The sequence below is a fragment of the Nannospalax galili genome, unplaced genomic scaffold, assembly GCF_000622305.1.
Source record: "Nannospalax galili isolate Female #2095 unplaced genomic scaffold, S.galili_v1.0 scaffold1328, whole genome shotgun sequence".
Classification (NCBI taxonomy): Eukaryota; Metazoa; Chordata; class Mammalia; order Rodentia; family Spalacidae; genus Nannospalax; species Nannospalax galili.
In genome coordinates, this window is record NW_008358795.1 from 502,108 (window position 1) to 518,606 (window position 16,499).

General features: G+C 53.9%; 1 protein-coding gene across 1 annotated transcript; it reads right to left on the bottom strand.

Moving 5' to 3' along the window:
• Positions 1-257: 257 nt before the first annotated feature.
• Positions 258-16,136, bottom strand: Map3k11 (mitogen-activated protein kinase kinase kinase 11). The gene is made up of 10 exons (XM_008822191.3): positions 14,207-16,136; positions 9,202-9,382; positions 8,887-9,035; positions 8,619-8,794; positions 8,277-8,520; positions 7,758-7,871; positions 7,011-7,146; positions 6,825-6,916; positions 2,036-2,416; positions 258-1,135 (listed from the first exon to the last, which is right to left on the bottom strand). The coding sequence occupies exons 1-10, from the start codon at positions 14,943-14,945 to the stop codon at positions 798-800; spliced, it is 2,550 nt and encodes an 849-aa protein (XP_008820413.1). The 5' UTR covers positions 14,946-16,136; the 3' UTR covers positions 258-797.
• Positions 16,137-16,499: the final 363 nt, after the last annotated feature.

Consider the following 16,499-nt stretch of genomic DNA (forward strand, 5'->3'; position numbering starts at 1 on the left):
GGCGGGGACCACCACGCAATAAGGACGAGGGCCAACAGTCACTTGAATGATGGAACTGGCTTGTATGGAAATGTGGAGTTAATGAGGCCTGGCAAGGGCTCCGCTGAGATGGACCCTTAATAACTGACCTACAGTAGTAGGCTTGGTCCCAGCAGAGGGGTGTGGTGCAAGGCATTCTGGCTTTGACCCAGACCATCTACCCATGCTTTCGGTGTAAAAGGACACTGGATTACCTCCAAGAAAGGTGACAGATTGCATTTGGGGAGACAGCTTACGAGTTTATTTGGCTTCATTAGATCCCTAGGCCAAGGCCTCAACCTTGGCTGGGGCAGCAGAAAGGCACCCAGAAGAGCCCCAGCTCCCAATGACCCCCAGGATAGGGGGTCCAGGAACTAAGCCTTGGGTCAGGGGCCACAGTAGCAGGACTTGGTCAAAAGTGCTGGTGACAGCTGAGGCCGGCCCCTCTCCCCTGCACCTCCCCTCTTCCCTGCGCCACTTCTGGGGGCAATTCCCTGAGACAGGCTCTGGTCCTCCCAACCAGCTGGGTACAGTGTCAGGCCCCAGTGGGGCAGGTTAAGTCAGGGGACATATAGGTTGCAAGTGTGGGGGGGGTGTAGTCCCCCCATCCAGTGTGAAGGCTTCCTGTGCAGTGTAGTGTTCCTGACCCCCGCAAAGGGGGGGGCGGGGTCCCTGGGGGAAACTGAGGCAGCAACAGAGGCCTGCCTGGCTCCTGTTCCAGTGTATGCTGTGGCTCCTCTAAGGCTGCTGGAGCGTGGGGCAAGTGTGGCCCGGTCCACTCAAGGCCCTGCCTCTGGTGCCCATGGGGCCTGAGCACCCATGTCTTTGGTCTGCGTCCTGCAGTCCTGGGAGCCTCCCCGGAAGGGGTTGGCAGGTGGGGAGTCCCAAAAGGGATCCGTGTCTGGGAATAAGGTCCAGGGTGCCCGTCGGGGTGCAGGCTGTGGCGAGGGTAGGGGTGAAGGCCGTGGCCCGGCTGACACGAAGCTCCACGGGTCAATGCGGCTGCGGAGTGGTGAGGGCCGAGGCCGGCTGATGAGGCCCAAAGGTGGTGAGCGAGGAGTTCCGGGGGTGCCAGGAGCAGAGCGTGATATTCCTGGTGGGGGCGAGACAGTTCTTCCTATGAGGGTGTAGAAGGGATACACCGTTAGGCAGCCAATTCTTTGGTGTCCCCAGAAGGAACTGCCCATCTATGTGGTGAGTTACTTGATTGACTCATAGATTCCAAGACTTTATGTTCCAGGAAGCATCTGTTTATCACAGATTGGTTAAGAGCCAGGCTGTTCTAGACCTGCCTGGGCTTGACCACTTAGAGCCTTTGCCTCTGTGTACCTTAAATTTCCACATTTCTTCATCTAAGGTGGATAAGATGGCTCAGCAATTAAGGGCCACCATGACTATCGATCTGTGGAAGGAGAGAACCAACTCCTGTAAGTTGTCCTCTGACTTCCACATTTGCATCATAGTACATGTGCCTCCCTCTCAAAATAAATGTAATTTATTTTAAACAAAATTTAATTTTCTCTAGCTGGGTGCCACCATGCCTTTAATCCTAGCATTCTAGAAGCAGAGGCAAGCAGATCTCTGTGAGTTCAAGGCCAGCCTGGTCTACATAGCAAGTTCCAGGCTAGCTGAGGCTACAGGGAGATCATCTCAAAAAGACGCCCCCCCCCAAAAAAAAGGACCCTGTCTCAAAAAGACCAAAAAAACCCAAAACCAAAACTAAAAAACTGGGAGTCATAAGACTGTTTAGTACACAGATTATGATAATTTAATGAACTAACCTATCTATGACTGTTATAATACTTGGCCCAACTAACCAATCAAAAGGACTCTGTCACTATTATCATTTCTATCATTTCACAGGGGGAACTTGGAACTTGACTCTCTACTGGTGGCCCCAGACCCAAGGACCTGCTTGGGGTACCCAGCAGCTGTCTGTGGTCCTGTGAGCCCCTCCCTAGCTGTTCCTCTTCCCTTGGATAGCCTCTATTTCTCCATAGGCCCTAGGGCCACTCACCAAGTGTCTCTTCCCGTCGAGGGCTCTTGGCTGATGGTTGACCAGAGGGAGCACCCAGGTCCAACAATAAGGGCCCAGGGGTGGGCGGGCTGCGGGTGTCAGGTGTTGTGGGTGAGAGGCGGATGAGCGGGGTGGAGGGTGGCTCAGCTGGGCAGGGTGCAGGCACTGCTGCAGAGGGTGGTGCTGGCGGGGGCTCCCCTCGCTCCCTACCCAGGCCTCCTGAAGGTTGCAGGTCCCGGCCAAGGCCCAGGGAAGCCAGCAGAGCAGTGCCACGCAGCAAAGCTCGCTGGATTAGCTTGGGTGTCCCAGAACTGCTACCCCGCTCAGTCAGCCCAGAACGCCGAGGCTCCTCAGGCTCTGGGCTAGGCCGTGGAGGGTTACCTGTGGGCAGCAGTGACACAGGTTAGACAGAGGTTGGACAGAGGTTGGTGGGACTTCCAGGTAGACCTCTCAGTGACACAAATTCAGAGGGAAGGGGTCTGGGGAAGGGCAGAACTACGCAGCTGTTGTGGATGGTAATCTGAGCCTAACGGCCACTATTTTCATCAGAAGAGTTGTACCAACTTGCAAGGGACCTCTCGAGACAGGCTTGTTGAGTCTCCTTCATAGAAGGGTGGGGAGGGTCACTGGACCCCCATCTGACATTATAGCCAGATGCCAGTGAAAAGCCTTCGTTTTCCCTTATCATCAAACCCTCCCTGATCTTGTCCCGCTGGTCTTCCCCTCCTTGGACCAGGCATGGAGCTGGCCTGTGTGGGTTGGCTTTCTGGAGGAAGAAATGTGTGAGCCTCTGCTGTGAACAGGACTTAGCTTGGGGTCTGCCTGAGCCTCAGTCCTTCCTTAGCCTTTCTGCCTCTGATGTCCCCACCATCCACTCATGGCCACTCAAGGGCCCAGGGGTCCTTTTTTCGGTGGGGGGGTACTGGGGATTGAAGAGAAGGCCTTATATATGCTGGGCCAACGCTCTACCGTGGCGCTCCACCCCCAACCCTGTTGTTTTTCCTTTCCTTTTGGTTTGTTTTGTCTTTTTGAGACAGGGTCCACCAGCATGCATGGCATTTGTGACCCACCCAAGAAAGGTGCTAGGAATTGAACCTGGGTCCTCTGCAAGGATAGTACATGCCCTTAACTGCTAAGCCATCTCTTCAGCTCTGTTTCTTCACATTTTTTGAGATACAGGTCTCCTGTAAACCAGAGTGGTCTCAAACTCACTAGGTAGTCAAGGACAACCTTGAACTACTCCTGATCCTCCCACCTCCACCTCCCAAGTGCTGGGATTATAGGAATGTGTCAGTATATCCAGTTAAATGGGAACTTTATTTTTTTTTTGGTCTTTTTGACACAGGGTCTCCCTGTAGCCCCAGCTGGCCTGGAATTTACTATGTAGACCACGCTGGCCTTGAACTCACAGAGATCCTCCTGCCTCTGCCTCCCAAGTGCTAGGATTAAAGACGTGCGCCACCACACTTGACCCTAGTGTTAATATTTTAAAAAGGACTGGGCAAAGCCGAGCGAGGCAGTGCACACCTGTAAACCTAGCACTTGGCAGGCTGAGACAAGAGGGTTGCCTGGAGCACAATGCTAACAAGACTACACAGTGAGACCCTGCACATGCTTTTAAACCCAGCACTTGGGAGGCAGAGGCCAGTGATCTCTGTGAGTTCAAGGTTAGCCTGGTATATACAGCAAGTTCCAGGCCAGCTGGGGCTATAGTGTGACCCTGTCTCAAAAACAAGAAAAAAAAAAAACAGGCATGACACATCTGCCTTTAGTCCCAGCACTCAGGAGGCAGATGCATGCAGATCTCTGTGAGATGGAGGCCAGCCTGGTCTACATAGTGAATTCCAGGCCAGCTGGGTCTACTGGGATACCCCATCTCAAAAAAACAAAACAAGCCGGGCGTGGCTGTGCACGCCTTTAATCCCAGCACTTGGGAGGCAGAGGCAGGCAGATCTCTGTGAGAGTCTGGTCTACATAGTGAGTTCCAGGACAGCTGGGGCTACAGGGAGACCCTGTCTCAAAAAGACCAAAAAAACAAAAAACAAAAAAACAAAACCAAAAACCCCAATAGAATCATCACATTTTGGCTGGATCCCTTCCTGAATGGACTCTTCCTCTTTTTTTAAAAAAAAAGTATTTACTTTTATGTGTATGAGTGTTATGTCTGCATGTGGATAAGTGCACCCCTGTAGTGCAGTACCCATGGAGGACATAATTAGGCCTCGAATCCCCTAGAACTGGAGTTACTGGCAGTTGTTAGCTGCCATGTGGGTGCTGGGATTCAAACCTGGTCTTCTGCAAGAGCAGCCAGTGCTTTTAACTGCTGAGCCATCTCTTCATTCCAGACCCTGGACTCTTCTTATAGCTTAATCATTCATGTAACATCCACAAACCCACTGCCTCAAGCCTGAGACTCCAGGTTCTCAAGGTTTCTTCTGAAGAATCTGTGCATATGATTTCTTTCAGTTGGCACATGTTTCCCACCTCAACTTTCAGTAACTTATCCAACATCTAGGACCCAGCTGATGCGTCACTTTCTTTGCAGAGCACTAGCAGAACCCACCTGAACCTGCCTAGTTATCACTTTGTTGTTGTTGCTGTTCTATTATTAATGATATATATTTTAATATTTTATTTATTATTTTTATTTTATGTGTATGAGTGTATTATTGTCTATAGTGTACCAATGTCGTACAGTGCTCACAGAGGTAAGAAGAGGGCCCTGGAGTCCAGACTTTTTGAGACAGGGTCCCCCTGTAGCCCCAGCTGTCCTGGAACTCACTATGTAGACCAGGCTGGCCTTGATTTCACAGAGATCTGCCTGCCTCTGCCACCTGTGCCTGGCCATTTTTCTATTACTTTCACCAACCATATTAAATAGTGTAATTATACACTCAGCATTATTTCCATTTCACAGATGAAGACATTAATCATTTATATTAAGTTTAGATAGGAGAGAGGCACGTTTGAAACAGTAGAGAGGGCTGGGGATATAGTTCAGCGGGAGAGCACTTGCCTAGTGTGCACAATGCTGTGGGTGCCGTCCCCAGCACCACAAACAAAACACAAAAGCCATAAAATAGATAAAAATAAGCAAGAGGGGCTGGCGGATGACTTAAGCCTAATGACCTGAGTTCAAACCTCAGGATCCACACGGTGGGAGGAGAAAACTGACCACAGCAAGTTGTCCTCTGACCTCCACTCTTGCACTGAAGCATGTAATAACAAAATTTTAAAAAGAATCTAAAAATATTAAAATAAGCAACAAAAAAAGACAAAAGGGAAACAAAAAGTGGAGGTCAGCACTCGAGAGTAAACCGAGGTTCCTATTGTCAGTCCAGAGTTAAGTGACTTGTCCACGGTAATTCACTTAGGATTTTAATTTGTCTCTGAACTTCCTGGAAATCAGAGTTAGCAATCCTGCTGTTTAGGGGAAAGCAGTGTGACATCCTTGTTCTGGGGATGAAGGTGAAATTACTTCTACTTGGGGTGGTTAATGGCTCCCGGCAATAAGCCCCAGGCAATTTTTTTGAGTATCCGCTGACTACAGGTTGCCAAAGGTCCCCAAGGGCCATAACATGGAGCTGGAGGGCAGGGTGAGCAGTATGGAGATCCCCAGTGTGAGACCTGTGCATGGATGCTCTCTGAGTATGGGATCTCTATGAGGCCCCCAGTCCTTGATTCTCAGGCTTCTGACTCTGGATGTTTGGGAGGTCAAGGTCATCATATACTTTTCTTATAGACCCAGATGGCAGCAGTAGTGCAGGCTTGGCCTAGGGAACCATGCACTCAGTCAGCAACGAGACTGGGCTGGTGGTGTCCCTCGGGAAGACTGGCCAGCTTGAGAGGCAAAGGGACTAGGCCTTGTGTCCCATTATCCTCTGGGAACTCGTGGTCAGAGGGGTGCTCTGACCTACACCAGAGTTCACAGGTCCTCAAATTATCCCTTCCTCCTTCTGGTCTGTTATATTCTAGAATAATCAAATTCAATCTCCTGACCTTCCAGTTTTCAGTTCAGCCCCTACAGCACAGCCAATCTAGGGTTGTTAACAGCTGAAGCAACACAAAACAAGTCAAGTAATGGCAGAGGGAGGTTCAAGGGCCTACCTCTGGAGTCAAGAGTTCAAATCCCTGTTCTGCCAGGTGCCTTACAGCAAACCACTTTATTTCTCTGTGCCTCAGTTTCCTCCTTTGTAAAATGGAGCCCTTCTTGGGGCCTCAGTTTCCTTATATCTAAAATGAGGACAATACTGTTTCCTCCCTCACAGGGTTAGGATGTCTTCCACACAACAAGTGCTGTCATCATCACAAAGAACAGAACTAGCCCCAGATGCAATGACCACCAGTCCTTAGATCCTTGCCTGTTCCACCTTCTTATCCTCATTCCCACCCATGGGCTCCCCACAAGGGACGGCGAAGAACAAGCTGTGGAAGTCGTTTGTCTGGCTTCACTTATCCGGGCACCAAATGGGAGATACCACTGCCTGCTTCTTTCCCTCTGCAGAGCCAGTTGAGGGTACGGTACAGTACCAGCCATTGGTCGGGAAGAAGCTAAACAGGGGCACAAGTCTCTGGAACCCGAGGCCTGGGCTGTGTCCACTGCTGTGAGCCTGGAGGCCAGATCTGGGTTCTAGGACTGGCTCTGCTCAGTCTCTGCTTCAGTTTCCTAGTCTTCAGTAAGAGCTATCAGGGCAGGATTCCATCTCCACCTGCTGGCTACTCAAGGTCTACCCCAGTGCCCACAGAAAGAGCTTGCAAAGATCTCCACAGCCAGGAAAAGACTACTCACCGTTGAGTGTTGGGGGTGTGGAAGGAGATCCTAAGGGGGAAGAGTCATCTGAATCCAGGTACCACGTGGCTTCGTCCATGCGGGACCTTCTCCTAGAGAGGAAAAGGCAAGGCAGGTGTGATTTGTGGGTCTCAGGACTCTGAGGAAAAGTGCAGTGCTGGGGTCTGGGGACACTCAGGCAGTTACCTTCCATTCTGGGCCTCCCCAGGCTTGGGGGAACTGGGACCCCAGGCCCAGCATGCACGCTTCTCTCCGTTGCTTGAATCTTCCAAACGTCGAGGAGATTGGCGGCCCCATGTCTGGCCTGACTCTGCAGGTTCCACTGTAAAGGGACACCATGGGGTTTGAGCTCATCCTTGTCCTCCCCAAATGTGACAGCCAGGACGGGGGGCAGGGTTGACTTTGGTGGGGTAAGTGGGTCTGGGCCCTGGGGCCAGCAGTTAAGGTGGAATATCTCCTTCGGTCTTTGGCTGATACTTATATCAGCATAGTGCCTCCCACTACTTGAATTTGAATTTTTGCTGTCTCTTACTGGTTTCTTTTCTCATTATACTTAGTAATAATATCTTCCTACTAGAATCATTAAGTTAATACTTGCAAAGCATACAGGAAAAATAAAGAATACAAAAGCTAGGTGTGGCGGTGCACGCCTTTAATCCCAGCACTTGGGAGGTAGAGACAGGTGGATCTCCTTGAGTTCCAGGCCAGCCAGTTCTACACAGTGAGTTCTGGGCCAGCCAGGGCTACAAAACACAACACCATGGTATCATATAACTATTTGACTCGGAAAAAAAAAAAAAGATAAAATGTTCTTGGGAAACCCAATAGTAAAAGTCTAGATACAGATGGAGAAATGAGGTACAGTTGGTAGGGGTCCACCTCCAGGGAAGGATTAGGGGCTGTGGGGAAGGCAAGGCAGGTCAAGTTCCTTACACTGGATAGCTCGGAACCGAGGGAAGGTGGGTGAGTCCCCAGCTCCAACCTCGAAGACGTTTCTCCTTCGGTCAAGACCAGGTGAAGCCTGCACAGTGATGCGATGCTTGAAATCTGAGATTCAGGGAAGGAGAAAGCAGGTGCAGTCCGTGAAGAGGCAGCACTCCGCAGAGGCTCACGGGAGGCTCCCAGGCCTCACAGTCAATGTAGACAGAGATTGAGCAGCTTTCCTGCCCAGGCTTTCAGTAAGCCAAAGCTTGCAGATTCTGGCAGGCCGCGCCCGCTAGCCCTTCCCAGAATTTAGGCGCGCACCACGCGCGCAATCGCAATCCCCTCCGTGGCTCAGCCACTCACAGACCGACATACAAATATTTCCACCGGGAACCACGCCCCCAGACCTCTTCTTGTTCCATCCCTTCCCGCCCAGTTCCCCCTGCGCCAATCCCCGCCTAGCCCGTCTCCCCCCGACTCCGTTCCCCCGCCAATGGCAGGGCGGTGTCCCGGGGCCCCGCCCCTCACCCAACGGCATGCTGATGCGCTCGCCGCCGTCGCGCGCCCGGAGCTTGCTGCGTTTGAAGGTCCCGCGGCGCCGGCGCACGTGCGGCCGTTCGCGGTCCACCTGCTGCAGCAGCAGCGTCAGTTCGCGCTCGAAGACCTCTAGTTCCCACTGGGCCAGCAGGTGCTCCCGCCGCCGCAGCTGCTCCGCCTGGGACCGCTGCTCGCGAGCCGCTCGCGTCAGCTCCTCCTCGCGGCTCAGCAGTTCCTGGGCCCGGTAATGGAGGAACCGGTGGTTAGCCGCGCACCGATCCAGGGCACCCACCTCCTCCTCCGCCCGATCCGGGGCCCCTCTATTCTTCCCACCTTCTCCTTGGCCCGCAGTTCGTCGAAGAGGCCCTGGATCTCGCGTTTCCAGCCCTCCTGCATGGAATGGAAGGAGTCCCGAGGCATCTCGCGCAGGACCTGCGCCTCTAGTGCCTCCAGCTGCTGTAGGATGGAGGCGAAGTCGGGCCTGCGGTGGGGGTCTTGTGCCCAGCAGTCTACGGGGACAGAATTAGAAGGGGGTATGGGGGCGTTATGTGTCCAGGGCTAGGGAGTTCTGCCCCTCCTCTGCCCAGCCCCGTCCTCTTACCCGCCATGAGTTGTGCAAAGGGCTCGGGGCAGGTGGATGGGATAGGCAATGTTAATTTGTTGACAGCCACACCATAGGCTACAGCCAGACAGTCGATACCACGGTAGGGCACCTCCCCAGTCAGCAGTTCCCACAGCAGCACCCCAAAGCTGTGGAGGAGACAAAAGATCTGTGTGGTATCTTCACTCCAAAGCCACAGGAGCTAAGTGGTTTGGGTCCCTTCTGGTTTCTGCCTGTGTGCTCACCCCTCTTAGGCAACCACCTCTACCTGCTGCAGCCCTGTAACAGACTGTCCAGCCCCAGCCCAGGTCGCACCTCCAGACATCGCTGCCCTTCGAGAAGGTGGAGGCCTTGATAACCTCTGGAGCCATCCAGGCATAGGTGCCCGCAGCGCTCATTTGTGTGGTTTTGTGCCACTCTCGAGCCAGGCCAAAGTCAGTGATCTTCAGGGTCTTATGCTCCATGTCCTCACCTTCAATGGGCTGCAGCAGCAGAACTGGGGAAGAAGTGGACAGGACTATAGGTGTTCCAGGGTTAAGGTATAGGGCTAGGGGGAGGAGCTGGAGCAAGGGCATCTGACACATCCTGACCAGGTACTGGGGTGCAGAGAGGTGACTGGTGTGTGTGGATCTTGTCTTGAAAAGCTCACAGCTGGAGGCGGGTTGTACTAGGTCAAAGTAACAGCTGTAACTCATGTTTACCCAGTCTTTGGTCTTCTAGAGGCCAAATTTCTACACTTAGTTCTAGAACTAAAAAAAAAAGCTGGGTGTGGTGGTGCATGCCTTTAATTCCAGCACTCAGCAGGCAGAGGCAGGTAGATCTCTGGTCTACAAAGTAAACTCCAGGCCAGCTGGGGCTACAGGGAGACCCTGTATCAAAAAGACAAAAAGAAAAAGATAGGTATTATTTTTACAGATGAGGAAACAGCAGGGAAATGGCTTGACCAAGGTCATAGAGCAAACAAAGCATTCAACCTCTGACTCCAAACCTAATGTTCTTTTTCCTAACACTACGTAGGATAAAAACCACAGTATGGTAGGTTCTCAGTGTTAGTGACTGTTTTCAAGAGAAATCTGTGTCTTGCCATTTTGCTGAGGCAAGAGTATGAATCAGAACCTCCCGTAGGCTGGGGAATGGAAGGGAAGCCCTTAACAAGCAAGGAAGGCCAGCAGGCATGGCAAGTTCTGGAACCTATAGCACTGTCACTGTCACTCTCAGCAGAAAGACTAAAAAGATGAAGGAGCTGGGTGTGAGCAGAGACGGAGGGGTGTTTTCTGGCCACAAGGGAGGACGAGCTTGCAAAAATTGTAGGAGTGGATGGTCGGACTTGGCAGGGGCACTTGGCTTTCATCCAAGTGGGGCCAATGTATTCCAAACAGAGGAAAAGCAGCAACTTGTAAATCTCTTGCCAGGATAGAAACAGCTTGAGGGAGAGATTTTAGAGGAATGGGAGAACAAAGTCACAGACTCATCAGGGGTCTAATGGGTCCATTCAAAGTGGAGCAGTGACCGTTCGCTCTGCACATGTGTCAGGCACACCCACCCCCCAGCTCTCCTGCACACAATGTCAGGGCTGCAATGGGAACTCATAGGCACTGGGAATGAGGCAAAGAAGAAGGACACCTACATGGCCAGGTGAGTCAGGGAGGGCTTCTTAGAGGAGGTGGCAGACCAGGTGTCATCTTTGAAGGCCTGAACTCCCAATTCTGCTGCAGGCTAAGTCCTGCAGGCTCATGGGACATCTGTGGGTACTGCCCAACCCCTCCTGTGTCCTCAGTTCCCAGGGCCTCTGTGGCTTAGCTTGGTTTCCTTGAGGGCCTCTCCCACTCTCAGTGGCTTCAATTCTGGTGCTCTTCAGCTCCCAGCCTCTCCCTGCCACCTCTGGGCTGCCTCCAGCTCTTCCAGGTGCCAGCTACCCCTTCCTGGCTGACATCTTTTAAACTTGGAGCTCTAGGCCAGATAGCAGTACCTAGTGCCCATATGCCATTGTGGGGCCTTTATTATGCCTCTATGCCTGGCAAGCTTTCCTGCAATTTCTCCCACTTCAAGGAATGGTGTTGAAATCTACCTGCTCCTCTAATCTGGATGGGGGTGGGTCCTGCAGGGAAAGCTGAGGATGAAAAGAGAACACACCTCACAGGGTTGTCAACGGGTATTAAACCAGTTCACACTGTTTTGGGGTGAGGGTTTTGAGACAGGGTCTCATTAGAGTGGCCTGGAGTTCCCCTATGTAGACCAGGCTGGCACCAAACTCAACAGAGATCCACCTGCCTCTGCCTCCTGAGTGCTGGGACTAAAGCTGTGTGACACCACACCTGGACCAGTTCAAACTTTTTAACATGTTTATTTTATGTGTATGAGTACCTGTGTTGTGCAGTGCCCGTGGAGGTCAAGAGAGGATGTTGGATCCCCTGGAACTGGAGTTATGGATGAATTGATAACCACCATTTGAGTGCTGGGAACTGAACCCGGGTCCTCTGCAAGAGCAGCTAGTGCTCTTAACCACTGGGCCACCTCTCTGGCCCCAGTTCAAACTTTTGAAAGCCTTTACCTGGGCCTGACACCCAGCAGAAAACACAGGGCATTTGCTGTAGAGATTCTGTAAACATCCACTTTCCTTTCTACCCTGAATCACTCCTAACTCCCAGACTCACAGCACCCTCTGGTCTGGCTGCTGAAGGCATGGGACCAGTTGTTAGGCCTGTGCAAGCGCATCTAAGGAAGAACTACAACAGGCTGGGGCAGGCGGGAGAGGGCATGGACTCCCTCTGTGGAGCTAGGACCCACCCTTCCTCAGAAGACCAGCATTTGCTGTCTCTAGCCTAGTCTCTCACCCACAGGCTCGGCCCCCACAGGCTGGTCACAGCACTTTCCGCACTAGTATCTCAGGAGGGGTGACCAATCTCCCCTTTTTCAGTTGGTGAATCCTAATCCCAGAAAGGGGCCAGAAAGTCATCCAGCCTTAGGACTTTTCTGTAGCCTTTCCTTTATCTTCCGACTCTTTAGTCTGGCACCTGTCAAGCCTTCACCTCAACTCCACAGCCCCTTTTCCTCCAACCTGTCTTGCTTCCAGCCTGGGCCCTGAATCTGCCCCAACCCAAGTTAGTTACTGTTCTGATGCCTAATTAAGACCTTGGCTCTGGGAGGTCAGGGGCCACCCAGAGCGGTTTAGAGGACCCAAGACTGGGGCAAGCTTCATAGCCATCTCCTAAACATCCCCCAAGCTGGCCTCTGTGCGGCTAGGGAGTGGCCTGGGCAGCTCACACCTCTTCCGCTTCCCTCCCATGGTCCCTACTTCTCCTTTCTGGGAAGCCTGGCCCAATTGGGGGGGGGGTCCTTTGGGGGCCAATTGGGGGAGGTCAGGCCCAGGCTGGGCTGGCTGGTCAGTCCTGTGACTCGTGGGCCTGGAGAATTCCCCCTTCTCTCTAAGCCAGGCTTCCTTACAAGGCCCCCATTGTCCAGGAAAATCACGCCATTGTTTCCTGCCTGCACCCCCCCAAGTCCAGGGACTCCCCCCACCCCAATCCTGCAGACAGCAACTCAGGGCCTAGGACTGGGTCTGTGAAGTTGGATGCTAGGCTTAGAAGTTGAAGGCACTTTGCTTGCCCTTTATCTCTACCACCCAAGACTCTGAGAGGGAAGCAGGGGAGCTGGGGCTGGGAGGGGCAGCATGAGGGAGCAATCCCTGGCTCCTTCCTCTCCCGCAACCCCTCCACCCCCAGCTCTTTCCTCCCCTGCAGGCAGCTGGACTAGGGAGGGAGCAGGGGCTGGAGCAGGGGCAGGAAGCCAGCCCAGGGGCAGCAGGAAACACAGGAAGCGGTGTGGTGTGGAGGGTGGGGAGCAGGGGCCTGGGCTATTGTTCCATTTTTTTTTCTTCTGGAAAGAGCAGGGAGGAAAGACAGAAGCCCCCACCCCCTGGGCCTTCAGGGAATCCCCCTCAAGACAGCGTAGGGAGTGGGGGGTCCCTAGATGGCTAGGGCCCAGGCATGAAATGGGGGAAGCCCCTCAACTCTGGCAAGGACTTGGGTATCACTGGGCCTTGATGCTCTGCTTTTCTCAAGGCCAAGAGGCTAAGAAGTCCATGCTGATCCCTTCTAGGACCCTCCAGGCTTCTCTCCAGTGAGTTCACGGGGCACCCCTCCCACTTCAACTAGAATTGTACTGCTCTCCAGCTTGTGCTCTGGGCTCCAATAGGGCCCAGACCCTGGTATCCCCACTGTGCTGCGTTCTGGGCCTTGGCTGTGGTCAGGTCCTGCCCAGGCATCCAACCAAGTATCTGCTAAATGAAGCTGCTTTGGACTGGCTTGAAACCTGTCCACTTCAGAAGTCATCTGAACCTGTCACTAACTTGTCTTGGGCCCATGATAGGACATCAAGGGGAGTTGGAGATGGTGGGAGACGGAGTCTCCCTTAGCTAGGCACCCCCAACCCTGCTGATTCCAGACTGAACCCTTGTGGTAATCCTGCCCTGCAATGTCTACATCTAAAGCTGAGGACCCACACTGCCCGTTGGGCATTATGTGCCAGGGCTCACAGTTAAGCTGCTTTCGCCTCCTGATCACTCCTCCTTTTAGGGAGGCTGAAATTGAGGCTCTGAGTTGAAATAATCAGCTGATGGTCAGGGAGGGGTGGGATGAACCAGCCTTGACCTCCAAGGGAGGAGGAGGGCCTTTCTCTTCTGAGATCTCTGTTCTGGAGGAGCTGCTCAAAAGAGGGGAGAGGTGGGGAGGAGAGAGGAGGGAAGAGCAGAGCAGCAACACACTATGAATATAAACTTCAGGGAGGGGGAAGGCTGGAGAATATCAACCTCCAGGGGACTTCCTTGAGGTAGTCAAGCAGGATGCTGACATCCACCTGAGAAATCTTAAAAAAAAATTTTTTTTGGGTGGTCTCACTATGTAGCCCTGGCTGGCTTGAAAATCTCTATGTAACCAGACTGGTCTCAAACTCACAGAGATCCACCTGCCTCTGCCTTCCAAGTGCAGGGATTAGAAGCGTGAACCATCATACTTGGGGGGGGGGGGGGATTTCCAAATTTTTTTTTTTTTTTAACTTGCCCAAACTACAGCTGTAGGCCAGGATCATGGACTTCTAGGGCAGAGGCAGCAGGCAGGACTGTGCCAGGTGTCTGGGATTCCTGTTCTGGGGTCAGTGAGAGGTCATGGGCACCCCTGGTTATCTGAGACTTCCCTCAGGTAGCTGACTCCAACAGCTCTCTGACTAGGACCAGTTCAGGTTTAGGAGGTGTGTGCGCTTGGGCCAGGGCTGGGCAGTGCCCCTGGCCTCCCCAACCCCTTTATTTATACTCCTGGAAACTCACTGTTGTTGGACTTCAGGTCTCGGTGGATCACAGGTACCAGAGCCTCACAGTGAAGGTAGTGCATCCCACGAGCAATCTGCACAGCCCAGTTGACCAGCACATGGGGGGGCACACGCCGGCCAGCCAAAGCCCGGCTGAGGGGCCCACCGGCTGCATACTCCATGACCAGGCATAGGTTTGGCTCTTCCAGGCACACAGCTTTGAGGGCAATGATGTTGGGATGTGCCAGCATGGCGAAAAGCCGGGCCTCTTGCCGAACACTCTCAGCTGTCACACTGATGTCCTCATCGGGGTCCTGGCGAGCTGCCTTCACAGCCACCAGCTCCCCTCGCCAGCTGCCACGGTAGACCTTGCCGAAGCCACCGATGCCGATCACCTCCTCCAGCCGCAGCTCCTGGAAGCTGGCCACCTCGCAGGGGGGTGGGCCGCCACCCCGAGACACATAGTTGGATGGAAAGATGCCAACCTGGCCACCCACCTGGCCCGCCCACCAGCCCTCATCTCCTGAGATGGCTGCATCCCGGGACAGCACCTCCACTCGGTCGCCCTTCCTCAGGGCCAGCTCGTCCTGTCCATTGGGCTCATAGTCGAACAGGGCTGTCCACACCGGGTTGGCATAGGCTGCTGCCTTCGGGGACCCCTCCGGTCGGACTACGCCCCCACTCCCGCCGCCCCCACTGCCACTGCCGTTCCATGATCCTAGCGGGCTCTTTAGGAAGAGGTTCTTCAAGGGCTCCATGGTCGGGAGCCGGCGTTGGAATGTGTGGGGGACCTTCTTCGGGTGCCCGTGGTCCCCACCCCCGGTGGCTGCTGTGTCCCTAGTGCCGGAACCTGGGCATCCGGGCCTTGGCCCTTAGCCCCAGACCCACGCCTCTCTGGGGAGCCAGGAGTGTCGCCTCCCGGCCCCCCGCATCTCCGGCTTCTGGAGGAGGACACCCAGGGCAGTGTGGTCAGGCTGGAGGGGTGGGGCCCTCGGGCCTCCGGCGCCTCACCATGGCTGGCTTGGAGGGGCAGAGCGTCCCTTAGGTCCGAAGTAGTCCTGGGAACCTGGCTCCAGCACTCGCCAAGCGTAAGGTGGGGTCGGCCAGGGGCAGCGCCTGGACTCCGGTGGTGGAGAGGCGCAGGAGATGAAGAAAGAGTTTCCAGCTGGGCCGAAGCCACCTCTGCACTGCCCTAGTGCCTTTGGCCCCGACGGGCTCCGACCCCGTTCCCTTCTTCCTCCTCCCTTTGTACTTTGGCCCCGGGGGCGGGAGGCAGAGGTGGAGGGTGGAGTTTCACTTTTTTCCGCTCTTCTCCCTCCTGCAGGAAACAGCATCAGATGACGCGGACTGGTAGCACCGCTCCCCTCCCGGAGGCTCCCCGGGACTGGGCCGGGGAGTTCCCGGGGAGGCTGGCCAAGAGAGGCAGAAAGCGGGCAAGGGAGCCCCGATCTCCCCATCACATCAGGCTTTTGGTCTTAGAGAAAGAAAGAAAGAAAAAAAAGAAAGGCCCCAGGTTAGGTGCTCTGCTGCCCAGTGATCAAGTGGATCAAAGACAGAAAGACAGACGGCAATCCTGGTTGGGTCTGAATCCTCATCAGCAAAATGAGTAATAGACTCGTGCTGGCGAGTCTGGTCGTGGCTACGAAGTTGCAGAACTTCTCTTTAAGCTTCGTTCTTTTCACTTACGCAGTGAGACGAGAAGCCCTGCTTCGCAGAGCCAGAGGGGTAGGTAGGGTAGGTAAGGGAAGATTGGAACTTCGGAACCGACCGAACACCAAGGAACCGTCTAAGGCTCTCCTCTTCCGGAGAGACAATCCGCTTCTTCGTGTCCTTTCCCCACCGGGAAGAAACCCAAGACTGTGGTCCAGAACTGGATTCAAAATAGCCGAATAGCCTTCACAACCTCCGGATAGCTTGATCCCAATTGCCTTGTGTCTGTCCCTTTAAGAAAGACGATGCCATCCTGGTTCGACTACTCAGGCCTGTTCTGAAGACTCGCTCTATAAACGCCTGGTCTGGGCTTTGACCCGGAAGTAGAGGAGTCACAGACTGTGACGTAAGGTCTAGCACTAAGGTGTGGGCGACCTAGGGAGGGGTGTGACCCGGTAACACAAGACTAGAAGAAGTAGCTCTGATGAGTCCCCGCCTCCATCTTTTAACCGCCTCCTGTGTCTCATTGGAAGAGCTTTGCGCCAATGACAGCTCCATTACCCAATGGCGAGGCACCAGGATGCGCGCATGCGCCTAACCGTCTCTACCGCTGGGATGCTTCCGAGCTGGACTCTGCGCGTGCGCAAAAGGTCCACTCCAGC